At 41.4% G+C, this 21,569-nt stretch overlaps 1 protein-coding gene across 1 annotated transcript; it reads left to right on the forward strand.

Moving 5' to 3' along the window:
* Window positions 1–788: 788 nt before the first annotated feature.
* bpnt1 (bisphosphate nucleotidase 1) lies at window positions 789–20,345 on the forward strand. Its single transcript, XM_067988879.1, has 8 exons — window positions 789–1,019; window positions 6,921–7,025; window positions 7,468–7,575; window positions 10,662–10,710; window positions 11,293–11,384; window positions 12,388–12,585; window positions 14,907–15,012; window positions 18,861–20,345. Exons 1-8 carry the CDS (start codon window positions 900–902, stop codon window positions 19,007–19,009), a joined length of 927 nt encoding a protein of 308 aa, XP_067844980.1. The 5' UTR covers window positions 789–899; the 3' UTR covers window positions 19,010–20,345.
* Window positions 20,346–21,569: the final 1,224 nt, after the last annotated feature.

The following is a 21,569-nucleotide window of genomic DNA, read 5'->3' on the forward strand; positions in this document are numbered from 1 at the left end:
CAAAGCAGAATCCATAATAATACATCTTAAAAAAGGAAGTGGATAAATATTTGAAAAATAAAAATGTAGAAAGAAAATGGAAAGAGTGCTCGAATGGGACTAAGTGAAATAGATTTTCCAGGAGTAGGTGCAGGCATGATGGCTTCCTTCTGTGCTGTAATATTTTATAATTATATGGGAGGAACAATTTCTGTCTTGGCTTGTGCCACTATGTCAAAATTAGGTTATTGATTATTGACAGGGCAAATGAAGTGTTACAGTTAAGTCAAAAGCAAAATACTGTGGATGCTGGAAATCTGAAATAAAAGCAGAAAATGCTGGAAATACTCAGCCAGCATCGGTGCAGAAAGAGTTTACAACTGTTAATAACTCTGTTTCTTTCTGCACCGATGCTGCCTGACTTGCTGAGTATTTCCAGCATTTTCTGTTTTTGTTACAGTTACAGTTAAGTGTTTTTTTTCATTGCAAACACCTGCTCAGAAACCGGAATTTTCTGGGGCCTTTTGGAAAGCAAGTTTTGGTGTGGCAGCAAATCACCATACACAATACACGAATAAGTCTCAGGATGTCAAATTATCGGCAAAAGCAAGAAGCCACGTTGTTTCCGTGGAGCCAATTTTAATACAAAAAAAAATTGTAAAGTTTGCATCACTTTGGCTACGTTTTCCAAATTCCGAGCAGCCGAGGGTCATGAACCCAGGAGGTCCCTGCACTGACACACATTTTGCAGCGAGCCTATTGCTTGCAATAATTGACCTGTCAATCAAAATGCGTGCCCTGCTTACGCACGCGCGCATATCTTGTTGCAAAGTGCAAAGCGCAGGCTGGGGGCGGTTTATATTGGCAACGGTCAACTGTCTTTTATTGTTGGTTGATATTCTCCTTGTTCTTTGCTGATCATGTCTGCGAGCCCGGCTTTTCTGATGCGGCTCGTTGCCTCGTCCTTCTCCATTGCTGAGAAGGCGCAAACCATAGTTCGTGAAGTGATGAGCGGAGGGGACCTCGGTGTGGTGAAGAAGGTGGGTTCCTGGATTTGTCCCGGTCTGCGGAGGCGGAACTGGGGAGAAAATAAGCAAGCTCTGTCGTTGTGGAATTGTTTTAAAACCTCGGAGGAGAAGAGTGTCTAATCATCATCAGCAGCTGTTTACCGTCCTTGATCGATACAGAATAGATTTAAGCAACAGCTTCTATTTAAAATGGGAATAAGTTGAGATGTACATTTATATCTCAAGCTACCAATTGATCTGTTGCGTTTTCCTTATTTTTTAATGTGGCTTTCTGTACAGTCACTTCCATAAGTTCTGTGTTGCATTCACATTTATTTAGCGTTGATTCCAGGCGGTAAATGTGTCTACGGCCTGAATCCGGAGTGTAGTTTATGTCTTGATACCCGATTTATACTCCACACATTTAGAAAAAACACTTAAATACCATTTAAATAGGGCAACAATATTCAATGTATAGCCTTTCAGCGGTGTATTTTTCACCAAATTTTATCTGTATAAACACTCAACCTCTTGACAGGCGAGTGGCAAAACAGCTATTGCTAACTAATAGTTAATCATCACAACTGTATTCCATCTTGATTTGATGCACCATGTTTTTAAAAAATAACTTCACAGGATATAAAATCACCCTCGTGTCCTTTTACCAAGTTGCAAATTTTACTGAAATTTGGAGTGCAACACTCCCATGCTATTGGTAGATTACAGTAGTAGCTTAAGTGCCAAGGGTTGTGTACAATCCTGGGGAGCAATTCAAGGTAGTGGCAATACTATTAGTGTATGCTACTGTAGTCACCTTGTGTGTTACTGCCTGATAAGTTTTAGTTGTATCACCAGACATTTGACAGTATCCTTTGAGATGTGTTGTGTACAATTTCATGAGGGGCAGTTGTAGGCGTGCTCACCAGCCATTGGTAGTGGACTAGAGATAGGGAAAAGATTTTGAAGAATTTGATGTTGGGGAGTATATGATTGTCTTGGTCTGGGGTAGTGAAGTTATTTTTGAATTGTGTTTTGTTTTCCTGAAGGCATTGATTCCTACTAAGATACAGTTCCATAGGGACTGATAGTCCTCAGGTATTTCTGCCTAGTGGCCATTCTACATGTGAGACTGGACTGTGACTAACCAGCCACCACTCAATCATGATGGATATCATAGATAAACCCAGTCTTCCTACCTGATGTCCACAGACTCTCACTTTCCAACAGTGAGTGCTGAGTCCAGTTTTAGCTCCTGAGCTGCTGCCCTCATTGAGATCAGTTAACTCAATGCAAACAAAGGAATCAAACCTTATGGTTTGTGTGGCTTACTGCTGTATACAGACTAGAAACTACACTGGGCAGTGTCTTTACCCTGCAGCTTGTTTGGGGAGCAATCATGTTGATCTCATAGACTGCTTAGAAATTGTATAATATAATATGAGTGCATTTTTATTTTTTAAAAATGTGTCCAAGTTGAAACTAACAGATGATAGAGAATTGTGAACTTCAACATTCTGCAGGATGATGTCGAATCAAGTGAAGAACTGCAAAACTACTGCCATAACTATTTGTTATGTAAAATTATTTTAAAGATGTTTTGCAATTCTGTATCTTGTGGAGTCATCTATTGTGTAACCACTGCACACCAACACTACAATTGTAATGTAAATGTACCCCCAGAATTTTGCAATTTTTCATCCGATGCCACATCATGCTTCATAATTTATTGCATAATCTCTGAAATTCATAAGTATTTAAAAACAGCTGCATAATAGGTATTCAGCAGCAAGGTGTAGAATTGCAAAATTGGCTTATAAATTGCTTAAAAAAGAACGTTGAGCTCAACAGTGTTCACCGCTGTTAGTGGTGAAATTGAGGAACAAGTTCTGGTGTTCGCACATGCGCAGTGAAAAGCAGAAATCCGGAACTTGCTCTTCCTGGTTCACTGGCAATATGACCACTTCGAATTTAAGGGATAGTGCCAGTTGGAATCAGTGGAAACAAGGGACAAGCGCCAACTTGCTCATCTGCCCAGCAGGAAAGTAACTGATATCACCACAGAACAGGTATGCTTAAAAATACCAGGTCTAAACTAAGTTTTAACAGTGTGATAAGTCTTAATGACTGCCAAACAACTAAAAATTAACTTTTAAAAATGTGGAGTCTCATTACTCCTTATTTTAATAATTTTTGGTCATTAAATTTTTTTTAAAAATTAAACATTTTTTAAAAACTTTTTCCTTCTATCTTTTTTATTTAATTCGATTATTTCTTACCCTCTTTTCACTGTCTATAACTGTTTCTACAAATGGTTTTAATGTTGTACCTTTCACTTCCTGGATTTAATGTTGCAGCTTGTCCAAAATGCTGCATTCTGATTGGTTAAGGGGAGAGAGTTATCCTCTTGCTTCTCCCATGAGTCCCAGCTTTGCTGGATCTCACTCTGGGCTCTTCTCCGCTTCCTATTAGAGGAAGTGCACCCAGTAAAGATCCTGGTAAGTTACTGCTTAGTGTAAATCTATGGAGTGGCGAGCACTGTTGGTTCATTGCTTCAAGCGATTTCTGGGCCATTGCGTAATCTCCATTATTCATTTGGATTGTAAATTGTATAAAATTGTACTTTATTTTCTTTTGGCACAATTGAGCTGATATTTAGTTTTTATTTGATCATACTGTATGAATGTAGTAGCCAAGGCTGTTTGAAAGATGTCACACTCTGTCACTTTGGAAAATGGTTTCCCAGCTATAGGAATGAAGATGGTATTTTAGAGATCTTGTATATTGCTACAAAAGACAAATAAATATCTGGTACTCACAGTCCCTCATGTGGAATAAAGTTCTATTGTTGTGTGAAAATGCATCCTAAAATGCCACACGATTTGCAGAACAACTAATTGGGCAAGGTTCTACATATTGCTTTTATGTCTGAAGTGCATAATTACTTCCATGAGAGAGGTTTTCCATTGTAGGCAGCTTTCTGCTGGTAGAGTATGTATACATTAGAAGATTGCCCACAGTCATTTGATGAATATAAAGTTGTACTTGAGATACTTGGTCCATGGTGTCACACTGTGGCCAGAGCTTGCAACTACATCATGATAGTTCACATAACAAAATTGAATAGGAAATGTTGACATAGCAATTTAAATTGGTAAATATTGACAGAAAAGTGTGAACAAAAATAATGACAACAAGTAGCTAGGTTTGTGGACAGGAAGTCCGAGCCCTACATTATTTTATATCCTGTGGTGCTACACACTCAATCAAAACCCCCCATAATTTTGAACATCTCTATTAAATCTTCTCTGCTGTAAAGAGAACAATTCCAGTCTCTCCACATAACTGAACTCCCTCATCCCTGATATCATTCTGGTAAATCTCCTCTGCACCCTCTCCAAAACCTTGATATCCTTCCGATAATGTGGTGCCCATAATTGGACACAATACTCTAGTTCAGACTTAACCAGTGAATTCTAAAGGTTTTGATCGAGTAAATAAGGAGAAATTGTTTCCACTGACAGAGGGTCGGTAACCAGGACACAGATTTAAGATAATTGGCAAAAGAACCAGCGGGCAGATGAAGAGAATTTTTTAAAGTGAGTTGTTATGATCTGGAATGGTGGTGGAAGCATATTTAATAGTAACTTTCAAAAGGGAATTGAATATGTGCTTGAAAAGGAAAAATATGCAGTGCTACGGGGAAAGAGCAGGGGAGTGGGACTAATTGGATAGCTCTTTCAAAATACTGGCATGGGCTGAATGGCCTCTTGTACTATATGATTCTATGGTGACTGGCGGTAGATTGTAAGCCCATAAAACAATAAAGGCTTCGGTTGACTTTATGAACTTTTGTTTGTCACTTGAACCCTAAGATCCTTTGTGAGCTCTTCATATAAATAATGCTGCTTTTTAAAAAAAAATAATAATGGCACCTGACAGTTTATTGTTAGAAATGTTCATGCTGAATAACAGGATTTTCGAAGATGTGGAATCTGGTGAAATTTGGGAGAGTTACTTCTCCCAACCCTATGCTTTTGTGCTTCTCTGCTGCTTTGTAACTGGTCGCTAGGATGTATGTGAGCATGGCCAATTTGATTTGGTTTTTTCAGTCCAGGTTAATTACTTTTATTAACACACACTATGCCTTCCCTGTAACGTGGCATAGATTGTGAACTTGTGTAGCGAACGGTTTTCTGCTCTGCAATGGAACATACTGCATGTAAGTTTTCTTTTGGATAGAGTTAGTTACACACTGCATTAGATGACTCATGCATCTGATCCACCTAAGCCAAGCTTGTTTGTGAAATGTGTTCCACAAATACGATTGCTGTTCCATTTGTATAGCACGTACAATTCAAGGGTGTCTGCAAATTGTTTAATTTGTTGGGTATGCAGAGCAATTCCATCTGTGTTCATGCCATGCGCTGACCATAAATGATAGTTCTCTAATTCTTCACTGCACTGTTTGTGTGTAGTTTTATGTATGCTCTGTCTGCTTTTAAGAAGGATTCTATGTGAAATCACTTTGGCCAGTCTCAGTGTGGTTCCTTATTGGTGGCAACATCACAAATGATCTACATTTCACACAAAATGGCAATCCTAGAGAGACAATAAATAGGCGAATGGGAATGCTATGCTGGTGCAGCAGGAAATAATGTTTGGGTTTCAGGCACATTCAAGTAGGTTTTCCTAAGTTGTCTTTATATTCACATTTACTTTTCTTGGGAACATATTCGAGAGTGCATTACTTTATTCTGCTATTCTGTACTTCACCTGGGAGTGTTTGATGGAGGCAGAGAACAAAGTATTACATTTTTGCTATTTTGCAACCTCCCACATACAAATAGGAATTACTGTAATCACACAGGAAAACTACCAGGACCCATGGAAAAAAATGTTCACCCTACCAGTCAGCTGTTTCCCCCCCGCTCTGATGTGTAGCAGCCTTGTACTGCTGGATGTGCAATCCACCCCCTCTCCTCGCGCGCGCGCCCCCCCCCCCCCCCGGTCCGCCACAATCTGTAATCTTGAAACATCAGAGAATAAGAAAAAGTCATCAGTTTTTGTGAGTTTCTAGTTAGTAAAGTTCTTTTTCAGCCCCATGGCATCTAAAGGGGAATTTTGATGCAATTTGTTCAATTCAAGCTTTGTTGGAGTTTAGCTGGAAAAAAGTTTGTGTGCCATTTTGTGTACACATTTGGATTGGTTTGCAATTCCCTCGGGTTTACCTCAGTCAGACAGACCTCAGGGTCTGGCTGCTGATCAGTGGCAGCACCTGGCTTCAACATTTGTAGCACACAATAGATCTTCCCCCAACAACAGAAAATCAATGATACCTATCTCTGTTGCCTTCCATTGCCATTAGAGAATTCCTTGTGTGAAACCTGGTCCAAATTTAACACTTGCTTGAAGTTATTAACTCCGTCATTAGCCCTAAGCTCTGGAATTCCCTCCCTAAACCTTTCCACTCTCTGCATCTCTCTCCTTTTTAAATCGCTCCTCAAAACCTACCTCTTTTTGACCAGGCTTTTGGTCACCTGCCCTAATATCTCTGTGACTCGGTGTCAAATTTTGTCTGATAATGCTGATTTGAAGCACCTTGGTGTTAAAATTAGATAGCCATGTGGTGAAGGATAGAATACTAGAGCCTGGTCTTCAGTTGTTTCCAAGCCTTTATTCACACACACCAACACCACCCCCCCCCCCCCCCCCCCGATAAGCTCTCATATAAAAAGGATACAAGAAAGTCCCCAATTGATACTCATCACCTGAATACAATTAACCCTCATTGATATAAATCATACAATTAACACTTGGGACATTTCACTACATTTAAGGTGCGATATAAATGCAAGTTGTTGTTCTAAATAACAAGTCTTTATACTGAACAAAAAAAAAGCAGACATTTGTCAATGTTTTATTTTCTTTACATAGACTGGAGCCAATGATCTACAAACAAAAGCAGATCGATTGGTGCAGCTAAGCATCTGTTCGTCACTGGCACGTAAATTCCCCAAACTAACTATAATTGGGGAGGAGGTAAGGGCATTACCAGATTGTTAAATGTTTAATTCAACTTATCTGTTCCATAGGTTTTCTTTTTGTACAGTTTCCTGTCCCATTTTATGATAGGTTTTGGAAGAATTTTTGTTTCTCAAAGAATTGCGGGCATACTAATTACTTTTCAATTGAGTAACATTTCCTAATGGATAACTTACATAAATATCCTCAATCTATTATTGATTTTTGCAAACGTGTCTAGTTCATTACAATTCCCTTTTGCACATCTGTTGCATGCAAGATCAAAGTTAAAAAGGTATGTAATTATTGGAAATAGTATTGGCCTGTTCCAGTGACCAGTCCAGGCCTCTGGATTACGAGTCCAGTAACATAACCACTGCTCTAGTGTACCCTGCAAGTGTATAATGACACAAGGTCTTTGAAGGGATGTTTTTGCATAATTCCAGCATTTTTTTTTTAGGATTTGCCTTCCCAAGAAGTAGATGAAGATTTAATTGAAAGTGGTCAATCTGAAGAAGTGTTGAAGCACTCTTGTCCAACTCAGTACAACCATATCAAGGAAGATGAGGTGAGATGTGACTAGTTCAGGAACACTTGAATGCTACATCTGCAGAAAAAAAACCTTTTTTATAGGAGATAGTCTGGCAGCAGTTGAGCAATCTGACCAGAAGTTTGTGTTTGACTGGACTTATTGTTGCTTAGTTTCTTGCCTCGGCTTGGGTTTTGTTTTGCTTCACAGTTGTGGTAGGTGGACCTAGATTAAGAAAAGTGGCAGCATTATTTTTCTTTTAGGGTAGAGGGGTCAAGAATTTGCAGGAACTGGTATTCGCCTGTCCAGCTTGAAAGGTTCTTCTGTCAGGTGGCTGTAGAGTAGTGTTGGCACTTCACCTCGGATCTGAATGGAATTCTGATTGAAGGAAGATTAAAGATCTATGGCAAGTAGCTTCAAAGGAAGGGAAAATGTGTGAACTTATATTTCTTAAATATGAAGTTTGTATAACATTTGGCTTTGGAATAAGAATCTCTGATTCTTTCACTTGTTTAATCCATATGGACCAATGGTGCCATCCAGTTACACTGACTCCTGCTGTGAGGGCCTGGATGCAGTGTCCCTGGAGGTGGCCCTGTGTTCCAGGGTGGATTGCAGAGTTAAGCACTCCACAGATAGTGGAAGTGGACTCCTCCATTGTCCCTGCCATTGTGGACAGAGTGTCTGGTAGGACTGCCAATACCTCACATATTTGTTCTTGTGCCTCAAGTATTCTCTTTTTCATGACTGACCCTTGCTGAGCAGAGCTTGGAGTGGACGGCACCCTCTGGTGCGTATTCTCTTCTGCTGTCCCTATCACCACTACCTGCTCCTGCTCACTTGTGCTGTGAGACTCACCTGGTTCTGGCCCACCTATTTGACTAACATGCCCACTTGACGTGCCAGCCTCTGTTCTGATGCCTGCAACACATGTATCGTGTGATGACTCATTCTCGGGGGATAAGTTCCTCTGGCGAGTTGTCGTCTGTGGGCGGGGGCTTGTGCTCTTCTTGTGAGATCCCTAGAGGAAAAAAGAAAGAGTGAAGATTTAGTAATGGTAGTGAGAACATGTAAATGTGCACATGAAGCACTTAACCATACTGCTTGATTTACTGAAGCAGGCTGAAGGCACAGTTGGTTGTGGGCGATGAGTGGGTGTAAATTGAAATCAGTCACCCTGCTCTGCTGATCTGCCAACCTCACCATCACCAATACTGAGGGTGTCACTGGTCCTGATAATTTCAAGGGCCTCCTCCTCCTCCGCTGGGGTCACATCCACAAATTCTGGGGTTCCTCCACCAGTCCTGGCCCTCTTCCTGGAATTCTGGGCTCTCTTCTGCACAAAGGGTGGGACAGTGTTATGAGTGGCTAGCGAAGATATGTGCTTCTGTATATAGTGCATAAGGTGAAAGGGAGAATCAGGCGATATCATAGGAGTCGGGATGCCATGCGTTTGTGGAAAGTGGTATAGTTCGAATTGAGCACGCTTTCGCTCTGGCCTTGCCTCGGACTAAAAATCGGAGCCATTCTAGAGATAAAGATTCTAGAGCTGTTCCAGTACAGCTACCACACTGGCATCTACCCGACAATGTGGAAAATTGCCCAGGTATGTCCTGTCCACAAAAAGCAGGACAAATCCAATCCGGCCAATTACCGTCCCATCAATCTACTCTCAATCATCAGCAAAGTGATAGAAGGTGTCGTCGACAGTGCTATCAAGCGGCACTTACTCACCAATAACCTGCTCACCGATGCTCAGTTTGGGTTCCGCCAGGACCACTCTGCTCCAGACCTCATTATGGCCTTGGTCCAAACATGGACAAAAGAGCTGAATTCCAGAGGTGAGGTGAGAGTGACTGCCCTTGACATCAAGGCAGCATTTGACCGAGTGTGGCACCAAGGAGCCCTAGTAAAATTGAAGTCAATGGGAATCAGGGGGAAAACTCCCCAGTGGCTGGAGTCATACCTAGCACAAAGGAAGATGGTAGTGGTTGTTGGAGGCCAATCATCTCAGCCCCAGGACATTGCTGCAGGAGTTCCTCAGGGCAGTGTCGTAGGCCCAACCATCTTCAGCTGCTTCATCAATGACCTTCCCTCCATCATAAGGTCAGAAATGGGGATGTTCGCTGATGACTGCACAGTGTTCAGTTCCATTCGCAACCCCTCAAATAATGACGCAGTCCGAGCCCGCATGCAGCAAGACCTGGACAACATCCAGGCTTGGGCTCATAAGTGGCAAGTAACATCCGTGCCAGATAAGTGCCAGGCAATGACCATCTCCAACAAGAGAGAGTCTAACCACCTCCCCTTGACATTCAACGGCATTACCATCGCCGAATCCCCCACCATCAACATCCTGGGGGTCATCATTGACCAGAAATTTAACTGGACCAGCCATATAAATACTGTGGCTACAAGAGCAGGTCAGAGGCTGGGTATTCTGCAGCGAATGACTCACCTCCTGACTCCACAAAGCCTTTCCACCATCTACAAGGCACAAGTCAGGAGTGTGATGGAATATTCTCCACTTGCCTGGATGAGTGCAGCTCCAACAACACTCAAGAAGCTCGATACCATCCAAGATAAAGCAGCCCGCTTGATTGGCACCCCATCCACCACCCTAAACATTCACTCCCTTCACCACCGGCGCACTGTGGCTGCAGTGTGTACCATCCACAGGATGCACTGCAGCAACTCGCCAAGGCTTCTTCGACAGCACCTCCGAAACCAGCGACCTCTACCACCTAGAAGGACAAGAGCAGCAGGCACATGGGAACAACACCACCTGCACGTTCCCCTCCAAGTCACACACCATCCCGACTTGGAAATATATCGCCGTTCCTTCATTGTCGCTGGGTCAAAATCCTGGAACTCCCTTCCTAACAGCACTGTGGGAGAACTGTCACCACACGGACTGCAGCAGTTCAAGAAGGCGGCTCACCACCACCACCTCGAGGGCAATTAGGGATGGGCAATAAATGCTGGCCTCGCCAGCGACGCCCACATCCAGTGAACGAATAAAAAAAAAATGAAAAAAAAATAGAAATGGTAGCAATGTTTTTAGGTTGTATAATGCTGTAACTAGAAGAATGATGTTTATTGAGTAATCTAATTAATTTTCCCAGATAGTGGTTTGGGTCGATCCTCTTGATGGTACAAAGGAATACACAGAAGGTAAGCTTGTGCTTATTTTAGTATCAGTTAGCAATTTTGACACAGCAGATTCATATTTTTTATTTTTTGAGTGAAGACTTTACCAAATAGAAAGAGAAATGTAGTACTTAGAGAAGTTATTAGGCTCTAATCCACTCTTGGTGTTTTGTCCAAACTGTAATTTACCTGAGGGAAATTTTTGACATTGGGTGCCATAAAACACCAGAATGTTGCTTGTACCTCTCATATACAATACTAAATATTTTGTGTTTTTCAGGTAGAGGGTAGAGCAGAGAAGGTGATTGGATATCTTTTCCATCAGGACATTTCCCTTTCGTACATCTAACAAAATAGTTCAAATATGCTTTTCTTTATAAATAAAATTTGTTAAACCACTTTTTGGGATTTTTTTTTTCTAGATATTACCAAAGTGGGGACTTTTATATTTTTTAAAAAAAATGTGTGTATAATATATATTTTGTGCCACAGTGAAGGTGACTTTGAACTCTTGGTTAACATGACCAGGCATTTCTATCTTCCATCAGGCAGCCATGTTAGGGTCTGATTTTATGCTTAAGATGATTCTAATATTTTCATCTACAGGTCTCTTGGATCATGTGACTGTGCTTATTGGAATTGCTTATGGTGGTAAGGCAATAGCTGGTGTAATCAACCAGCCATATTACAACTATCAGGTATGATTTATAAAAAAATTTTTTTTTAATCCAACTGTTCGAAGCTCTTGTCCAGTAAACTGTTAATCTTAAATATTGAGTTATGTGATTTGTATTCTATTGAATGCAGTTAGTACTTTTTTCTTCCCTATTACAACCAGGATGATGTTTTTGGCACCAATGTCCATTAATTTGTATACCACCAGATTTTACCCCTGCTATCCACTAGAATCTTCTCACTCAGACATAACTTTTCATAAAATGCTGAGGAAATTTGATATCCAACTCATTTTGAAAGGTCATTGATCTGAAACGTTAATTCTGTTTCTCTCTGCACAGTTTCTTACTGACCTGCTGAGTGTTTCCAGCATTTCCTGTTTTGATTACAGATTTCCAGCATCAGCAGTATTTTGCTTTTGCTTTTGATTTTGATTTCATTTTGAATTTGTTTGACCTTGGCATGCAATTCTTTCGGTTCCACTCCCTGGGTTCCTTTTCAAAATAGCATACTAAAAATACAAAATATTCTATGTTCCTAGTCTCAGTCGTGCTGCTGAGTGGAGTGAAATAGAGGACAAATGGCCTTCGGCTGTTTTGAAGTATCTTCCATCGATTGGTAGAAGCCCAGGACCAGGTTTTCTAGATAGCGATAGTAAGAAGTGGTAAAACATCACCAAAGAAAGGTGTTAAACCTTTGACAATGTTGCAGCCTTAAAAATGATACTTGTGTATAACACAAAAGTAGTGGCTCTCATTTTGGTGTGTTCAAGACTGAACAAATAAAGCTTATATGGGACTCTTTTAAACAAACTGCTGTCCACCTGAGCTTTCTTTTCAGAACATTCTGGCGAAGAAATCCTTTAAAGATAATAGCTGTTTGAGTTACTTATCTTCAAATAGTTTTATTATGTTGCATGTGAAATGGGTGAAGATTAATTTCAGAATGCAAATTTACATGCCAGAAAAATGTACTGATTTCATATATCACTTCTCACTTTTTTAAATATAATTTATTTTCTTTCAGGCTGGGGCTGGTGCTGTACTTGGTCGTACCATTTGGGGGGTTCTGAATCTTGGGGTCTTTGGAATTCAGTTGAAGGAAACACCGGAAGGGAAACACATAGTCACTACAACCCGTTCCCACAGCAACAAGCTGGTAAATGACTGCATCAGTGCGATGAATGCTGATGAAGTAATAAGGGTTGGAGGAGCAGGTAACAAGGTACATGCTGAAGCAAAACAATACTTAAATAACCCAGGAGAATGTGTTTTTGAATTTTATCTGTTTCTAAAGCTATTTTAAACCTTGTATTCAACTTTCTAAAATCCTCTTCTGGGCACCACACTTTAGAAAGGATGTCAAGGCCTTAGCGACGATGCAGAGGAGATTTACTAGAATGGTACAAGGGATGCGGAACTTCAGTTACTTGCAGAGACTAGAGAAGCTAGGGTTGCTCTCCTTAGAGCAGAGACGCTTAATGGGAGATTTAATAGAGGTGTTCAAAATCATGAAGGGTTTTGATAGAGTAAATAAGGAGTAACTGTTTCCAGTGGCAGAAAGGTCGGTAACCAGAGGATGCAAATTTAAGGTAATTGGCAAAAGAACCAGAGGCGAGTTGTTATGATCTGGAATGCACTGCCTGAAAGGGTGGTGGTAGCAGATTCAATAATAACTTCCAAAAGGAAATTGGATAAATACTTGAAAGGGGAAAAATTTGCAGGGCTATAGGGAAAGGCCAGAAGAATGGAACTAATTGGATAGCTCTTTCAAAGAGCAGGCATGATGAGCAGGATGGCCTCCTCCTGTATGATACTATGTAAAAATGCAATCAAAGAATTATTAATGGGATTTCTGTTATTGATAACTGCTTCCTCTACTAAGGATCATGCGGTACCAGAAATTGTCAGCTACTGTTAAGTGAATAGCTTTTTTTAGTATTTTATGTTAAATCTGATTTTCCACCCCCACAATTCCCATCTCTACTCCTGTCTTACCATTGTACTGTCATTGTCCCAGGCTTAAATCCCCCTTGAATAAGCACACACGAAACTTGTTCGACATTCTCCACATGGCCTATCACCCACTCTCTCGCCTCCATCTTTTGATGCCCTTAATATAAGTAGACAAAATGGTAATGCATAAAATAATGGTGCATTATCCCTCTTCGACCTCACCGCAAACTTTGACATGGTGAACCACAGCATCCTCCTTCAATCACCTCTCTTGTGTTGTCCTGCTCAACAGAACTGCACTCACTTGCTTCCACTCTTGCCTGTTCGAGCGTAGCCAGAACATTTCTTCCTGTCCCCACACTGTCACTTTGGGAGATCCATCCTCTGCTTCCTGCTCTTCCTTTACGGCTGGCCCTTGGCAACATTATCCACAGTCACGGGGTCGCCTTCCACATGTATATTGATGACACCCATCTCTACTTCTCCACCACCTCTCTCAATCCCTCCACTCCTTCAGCGCTGTCAGACTGCTTGTCCAGCATCCAGTCTTGGATGAGCTGCATTCTCCTTGGAAAGACTGAAGGCATAATCTTCGGCCCTTGACATAGATTCCATCCCTGATCCCCGACCACTTTCTCGGGCTGAACCAGGCTGTTTCCAGTCTCAGTCCTAGTCGATCCCGAGCTGAGTTTCTGACCCCATATCCTCATCATCACAAAGACTACTGACTTCCAACTCCCGTAATATTGCTAGCCTCTGCGGCTGAAACCATCATCCATGCTGTTGTCACCTCCAGACTCGACTATTCCTATGCTGTCCCGGCCAGCCACCTAACCTCCTCCCTTCCGTAAGCTTCAGCTCATCCAAAATGTTGTTGCTTATCCTGCATGAAGTCCCACTTGCCCATCATGATTGTTCTCGCCTTGGCCTTCAAACTTAAAATTTTCATCATTGTGTTTAAATCCCTCTATGGCCTCAACCCCTCCCTATCTCTGTAACTACTGCCAACGCCTCCCTGAACTCGTCATTCCTCTGACTCCAGTCTCGTGCACATGCCTCCTTCACTCCTTTTATGGCCACATGCTCTGGAATTCCCTCTATCAATATCTCTGCATTTTCACCTTCCTCTCCTTTTTAAGATCCTCAAAACCCTCATCTTTCATTGGCCCTTCTAATAGCACCTCCTTTGGCTTGGCATCCTTATTTTGATATGCCTCTGAAGCACTTTGGGACATTTTTTTATATTCAAGTTGCTATATAAATGCAAGCTGCTCTTGTACTTGTACTTGTACTTGTACTGATAGAAATTTGGACACCCCCCCCGCCCCCCCCCCCAACCTAAACCCCTGCTCTATGCAAGCTATTGAGACACTGTTTGGGTTCCACCTTTTGTTTGTTGCATGACATTTATTTTTAAGCATTGTAGTCGCCAAGGTGAGGATGGAAGTGTCATCAGTCAGGGATGAATCTAAATCATTTTCAGAATTCAAAAGGATAATAATCAAATTTCCTATGCCGTCTAGTTTCTTTATTGTGTCCTTTCCAAAGTACTATAAGTTAACCACTATATAATTGTCTTTTTTCCCACAGGTCCTACAACTTATTGAGGGGAAGGCCTCGGTTTATGTATTTGCTAGTCCAGGCTGTAAGAAATGGGACACTTGTGCTCCTGAGGCTATCCTTCATGCCATTTCAGGTAGGTAGTTCTATTTATTGCTACATCTGAATCAGCCTCGAAATAAAATATATAAACTACTGATGGAAGGAAATCTAATCTGTATTGTGGACCTGCCCAGCTCAGTCATTTGATTACCAAGCCTATCAAAGAGGATTGACTCAGCTCCAAGCCTTTATTGCAGGGTATCATCTTGGAGCTAACTTCACCTCTGAGACCCATTTGATGATATTAAATGCTAGTTTTATACTGACTGAGGTCCACACTACTTCAGGACAATATTGTTGATTGTCCAGCAAGACTGGCACACTGATGGGACCTATAAGGGCAGCCTTTTTTTAAATTCATACGTGGGATGTGGGTGTCACTGGCAAGGCCAGCATTTATTGCCCATCCCTAATTGCCCTCGAGAAGGTGGTGGTGAGCCACCGCCTTGAACCGCTGCAGTCCGTGTGGTGAAGGTTCTCCCACAGTGCTGTTAGGTAGGGAGTTCCAGGATTTTGACTCAGCGACGATGAAGGAACAACCATATATTTCCAAGTCAGGATGGTGTGTGACTTGGAGGGGAACGTGCAGGTAGTGGTGTTACCATGGTGTTACCATGCGAGGTGCTGTCGAAGAAGCCTTGGCGAGTTGCTGCAGTGCATCTTATATATGGTACACACTGCAGCCACGGTGCACCGGTGGTGGAGGGAGTGAATGTTTAAGGTGGTGGATGGGGTGCCAATCAAGTGGGCTGCTTTGTCCTGGATGATGTCAAGCTTCTTGAGTGTTGTTGGAGCTGCACTCATCCAGGCAAGTGGAGCGTATTCCATCACACTCCTGACTTGTGCCTTGTAGATGGTGGAAAGGCTTTTGGGAGTCGGGAGGTGAGTCACTCGCCGCAGAATACCCAGCCTCTGACCTGCTCTTGTAGCCACATTATTTATGTGGCTGGTCCAGTTAAGTTTCTGGTCAATGGATGTTGATGATGGGGGATTCGGCGATGATAATGCTGTTGAGTGTCAAGGGGAGGTGGTCATTGCCTGGCACTTGTCTGGCGCGAATATTACTTGCCACTTATGAGCCCAAGCCTGGATGTTGTCCAGGTCTTGCTGCATGTGGGCATGGACTCCATTATCTGAGGGGTTGAGAATGGAGCTGAACATTGTGCAATCATCAGCGAACATCCTCACTTGTAATGTTATGATTGTGGGAAGGTCATTGATGAAGCAGCTGAAGATGGTTGGGCCTAGGACACTGCCCTGAGGAACTCCTGCAGCAATGTCCTGGGGCTGAGATGATTAGCCTTCAACAAACACTACCATTTTCCTTTGTACTAGGTATGACTCCAGCCACTGGAGAGTTTTCCTCCTGATTCCCATTGACTTCAATTTTACTAGGGCTCCTTGGTGCCACACTCGGTTAAATGCTGCCTTGATATCAAGGGCAGTCACTCTCACCTCACCTCTGGAATTCAGCTCTTTTGTCCATGTTTGGACCAAAGCTGCAATGAGGTCTGGAGCTGAGTGGTCCTGGCGGAACCCAAACTGAGCATCGGTGAGCAGGTTATTGGTGAGTAAGTGCCGCCTGATAGCATTGTCGACGACACCTTGCATCACTTTGCTGATGATTGAAAGTAGACTGATGGGGCGGTAATTGGCCGGATTGGCCTCAATGCTTCCTCCAACTAATGCACAACATGGAGGACTACTGATTCATCAGCCAAGGGAGGGTGGTAGGTGGTAATCAGCAGGAGGTTTCCTTGCTCGTGTTTGACCTGATGCCATGAGATTTCATGGGGTCCAGAGTCAATGTTGAGGACTCCCAGGGCCACTCCCTCCTGACTGTGTAGCACTGTACCGTCTCCTCTGGTGGGTCTGTCCTGCCGGTGGGACAGCACATACCTAGGGATGGTGATGGAGGTGTCTGGGACGTTGGCTGAAAGGTATGATTCTGTGAGAATGGCAATGTCAGGCTGTTGCTTGATTAGTCTGTGGGACAGCGCACTCAATTTTGGCACAAGTCCCCCAATGTTAGTGAGAAGGAATTTGCAAGGTCGACTGGGCTTGGTTTGCCTTTGTCGTATCCGGTGCTTAGTGGTCTGTCGCTAGGTGGTCCATCTGGTTTTATTCTTATGACTTTCTGTGGCGGGATTGTATAACAAAGTGGCTTGCTCAGCCATTTCAGAGGGCAGTTAAGAATCTACCACATTGTTTTTGGTCTGGAATTACTTATAGGCCAGACAGGGTAAGGATGGCAGGTTTCCTTCCCTGAAGAACATTAGTGAACCAGATGGGTTTTTATGACAATCCGGTAGTTTCATGGTCACCATTACTGATACTAGCTTTTTTTTCCAGATTTTAATTAATTAACTGAAATTAAATTCCCCAGCTGCCGTGGCAGGATTTGACTCCGGTTTACTAGTCCAATAACATAACCACTATGCTACTGTAACCTATCAATGGGAGTTTAGATTCGTCCTATTCTGCTGCAGATAACCCTACAAACCCGTGCCTAATGATTAGGTGGTTCCCTTGCTGGCAAACAATGGTGAGATTATTCTGTGGTGTAAACTGGATGCTTGGTTGAACTTCAGCCATACCCCAAAATATATTTGGAGATCTTGCCCTTTGCCTGTTGCAAACCTGTACCTAAATTTTGTGGGTTTGGATAAGCGGGTGTGCATTCCACAAACTACTAATGTGTATTACTCATCGGTTTGGTTTGGGGTCTCTTGAGCTTTGCTGGTGCAATTTTATGTTGCACAATAGCTGATTTTATGTTGCGTAATGACCTCCAAATGATAAGAACATTCTACAGCCTCAAATTACACTTCTTAACCTGCTTTTTTTTTAAACTGCTCAATCTTGAGCCTTTAATTGTTTTTGTGATTGAATTATTCTTCCATACTAATAAAATTAGGTGAATTTTGCTCATTTAAGATCACAGATCTTCTATGAAAATCTATCAAATTTAGTGAACAAACTTGAGAACTCTGTATGAATATCTGAAAAAAGAAAGATGCATTTTTAACTTTGAATTGGGAAAGTGTCACTCAAAGTTTGCTTCCAATTTATTTGATCTGTCATTTGTTCTCCAATGTCAGTCATCCTGTATCATAATGTGTGTAAGAAGAGTTGGATTAATGTTCTGGGTGTACAGTTGAATCTTTTGTGTAATTTTTTTTGGTAAAACCAGAAATAGATTTTTTCAAGTTCCAGAGCCAACGGTCTCAACAAACGTTGGTTTATTAAGCAGGGTGAATTAATAGTTGAACTAGTGGGCAATTAGAAGAAAATTGCTTTAACATTCATAGTCCTGTCTTGATCTTTTGAATTTGTGCAGATTAGGTCACTTTTTTTATATTTAGAAAGCTGAAATGAATCTGGTTACTGAGGTGCAGTTATAGTGGCCCTTCTGTTGCAGAGTGAGTTCGACTACTTTATTGACCTAAATGACGACATTATAACTCCAGAGTCCACTCATGACATGACTCCGGAGGGAGGCATTGAGAGTCCCTGGAGGAGTCTTGCACCACTTTGAGTTTGACATTGCATGGAGCATGGGTTCAGTGTGGTGTCAATTCTGATTTAAACCTGCAGAAGGGGTCCATTGGGGACTTTATTAACAGAGTTATTTTGAAAGTTTTCAAAAAGCAGGGGTGCCTCATCTACACTTTCAAAACATTTAATTTAATGGCCAGAAGAGCTGTATGTAGGCCAGCATGCATACCCTGGCTGTTAGAAATTTTAATGGAGTCAGATAGTATCAACACGGTACTGCCTAGGCAAACCAATTCAGATACATGCAGCATAAAATACCCAAAGATGATTAAAAAGAGCTATCTTGTTTGGTTAGCTTTTTATTGTAATTATTTTTATGTTTAGGTAAACTGACAGACATTCGTGGGAATCCCTTCCAGTATCATAAAGATGTGAAGCACATGAACTCAGCTGGAGTCCTTGCAACGTTGAGGAATTTTGACTATTATGCAAGCCGTGTTCCTGATTCTGTTAAAAAGGCCCTAGTTCCCTAAAAAGCTTAGTAACCCAACGAGTGACCAAAATATCAGGATGTTCTTGGGGTTAGTTTTATACATTTCTTCAAATTATTAATATGTGGGCACAGCTCTTTTTACTCTGCAATACAAGTACTGATCTGCAGAGCTACTATCTGTCTGTTCCGTGGTAGTGCAGAGTTCAGTAGAGTTTCCCATCTCACTTACAATTTGGAGAAAGCCAGTAGCTTTCCCCATCTGAAGCTGATGTTTATTCCAGAAATTATTGCTGTAAGTTTTTTAACCTGCAGCTTGTATCAAATTGATTTGTCTTCTTGCAAGCTATCCTAGTTGAATAGAATATTGGGCCGGATTTTGCTGTGGAAATAACGGTGAGGCTAACTGTGCTCACTGTTATTTCTGCGCAAATCGTACAGCAACTTCCGACGACCATACAAGCGCAGTTAGACACGGAAATCCAGATGTTGCTGTACCAGATGCCCTGCTCCTCCGTAAGCTCCGTGAAGTCAGCATCTCGCTGTCTGGCTCCCCATTCAAATGAATGGAACAGTGTGACGTTCCTGTAGTGATGTCATAGATACGGATTAATCTCGCTAGAAAAAATTAGGGCTTGTCCATTCTGATGTAAGTACCCTTTTAAGTCCTAATGGTAAATCTGAATTACTGCCAAACAACCTCTCTGGCACTTAAAGTTAACTTTAACAAGTGTGGAGTGTCAATCCTTCAGATTTAAAAAAAAATTAATTTTTTTTACTTTGTCTCTTTTATCTGTCTCTTAATTCAATCTTACCCTCTTTTTATTTCACTTTCTGTACCTGATTTGACTATTCTAATTTACATTTCCTGGATCAGTCTCTGTGGCTTATTAACATGCTTCAATCTGATTGATTAAGGGGATAGACTGTTGCTTGCCCTGTTCATGTAGATCCCAGATGCCCTGTAGAGGGTGCTGTTCTTTTTGGCTCTCTAATTTAGAGGAAGTTGCCATGCAAAAGCTCATAGAAAGTCTATGGGCAAGTGCAAGTCGTTCATTCGCTGCTCGCTGCAAAATCCGGCACACTAATTTTTTAATGGTTCTACACTAAGATATTTTTGCACTTGATTTTCATAGGTTGCCTTGTGTTGAATGTTGTCCTTATGGCCAACCTAAATCCACATTGATGTTTGTGCCTTTCTGCACTGGGGAAAATTAGATTCCCAATATGTTCTACAAATTCAGTATTTGTATACAGATCTTTGTTGTTGTTACATTTTCTAGTATGGAAAAATGAATGAAAGTTTGCAAGAACATGTAATTTCTTTAAATTGTATTTTACATCACTTAATGGAATAAATTTCAGGTGATACTTTACAATGTGCATTTTTAAAGAGATATGATTTATCATGCTATGGGCATTCACTGCCACAAAATGGAGAACAGTACATACAAGCACCCTTCTTTGTAAACAAAAACACTCCACTTACAATATTGTAATGGCCAACAAAATTGCTTGAATTTTTTCTTCACAAACTGAAAATTTGGTGAATGGTAGACCTGACTGAACATAATGAATGATTTTAGAACGGCATAGGTATGTTTTTATCCTTTTTAGGCAAAGGGGGGGCAAAAAATGATAATTTTGGGTTTCATTAACACTTGAATAAAAATCCTGAGACCTGGAAAGCATGCGTTAGTATAGCTGACATGCAATAATACAAACTGCAAAATATTAATGGGACTCTAATAAAAGCTGTTGAATGTAACAAACTGGTCAAAAAGCTGGATTTTAAAGGATGCAGTACCCTTTCCAAGCTGCAATACTGGATAATAATTGTCACACATTCTCAATATGACTGTTCAGTCTTGGATCTTCACTGCAAGTATCATCGAAGTAAGTAGATGTGACAGCGTTGTCATTTTGGCCCATATTATACATTTGTTTAATAATGGCTGCATATAAACCTGTGCCAGTGATTAACACTAACAAATATTTAACAGAAAACTGCTGTTATCACCTTTTACATTTCTTCTTGCATCTTCATTAACTACTTCTGTGTTCTAAGAAGTCCAAAAATTAATTCACCGTCCTCCAGTAGTGGATACATAGTACCAATCTACTGAAACTGGAATAAAAACTGAGGGTACATTTTCCTTTGCAATTTTTGCCTAACTGAAAATAACTGGCTCTATCTGCAGATAAGAGAGGCTGCTTGTGAGTACAGTGTTTTCTGTTAACTAGTCCACCTTTCAAAAAAATCTCCCTGAAATTGTCTTGGTGTTGCTTGGCCTTCTATACATTTCCCAGTGACACTTAAAACAAGCTTGAGGAACAGCACCTCATCTTTCTACTAGGCCCTTTTGCAGTCACTTGACCTTAATATTGACTTCAACAACAGGGTGATGCTTGGGATGGGGATCACCAGGTCCAGTCTGAGAGCTATGTCCTTCAGAGCTCAGTCAGTGGTGGTACAACTTCCTCTGGACCCAGTTCATAAACATACTATTTTCCAACAGGAGTCCATTCAGCCCCTCATGCCTCTTCTGCCATTCTATTAGATCATGGCTGATCTGTACCTCAACTCCATTTATCTGCCTTTG

Source organism: Heptranchias perlo, chromosome 8, assembly GCF_035084215.1.
Source record: "Heptranchias perlo isolate sHepPer1 chromosome 8, sHepPer1.hap1, whole genome shotgun sequence".
NCBI lineage: Eukaryota > Metazoa > Chordata > Chondrichthyes > Hexanchiformes > Hexanchidae > Heptranchias > Heptranchias perlo.

What these genes read in the sequence shown, in the direction of transcription:
- bpnt1 (XM_067988879.1), top strand. Translation starts at nt 900, where the DNA reads ATGTCTGCGAGCCCGGCTTTTCTGATGCGGCTCGTTGCCTCGTCCTTC. An exon ending in TAACTATAATTGGGGAGGAG is followed by an intron (nt 7,026 to 7,467) that starts GTAAGGGCATTA and finishes TTTTTTTTTTAG; the next exon opens with GATTTGCCTTCCCAAGAAGT. An exon ending in AGCCATATTACAACTATCAG is followed by an intron (nt 11,385 to 12,387) that starts GTATGATTTATA and finishes ATTTTCTTTCAG; the next exon opens with GCTGGGGCTGGTGCTGTACT.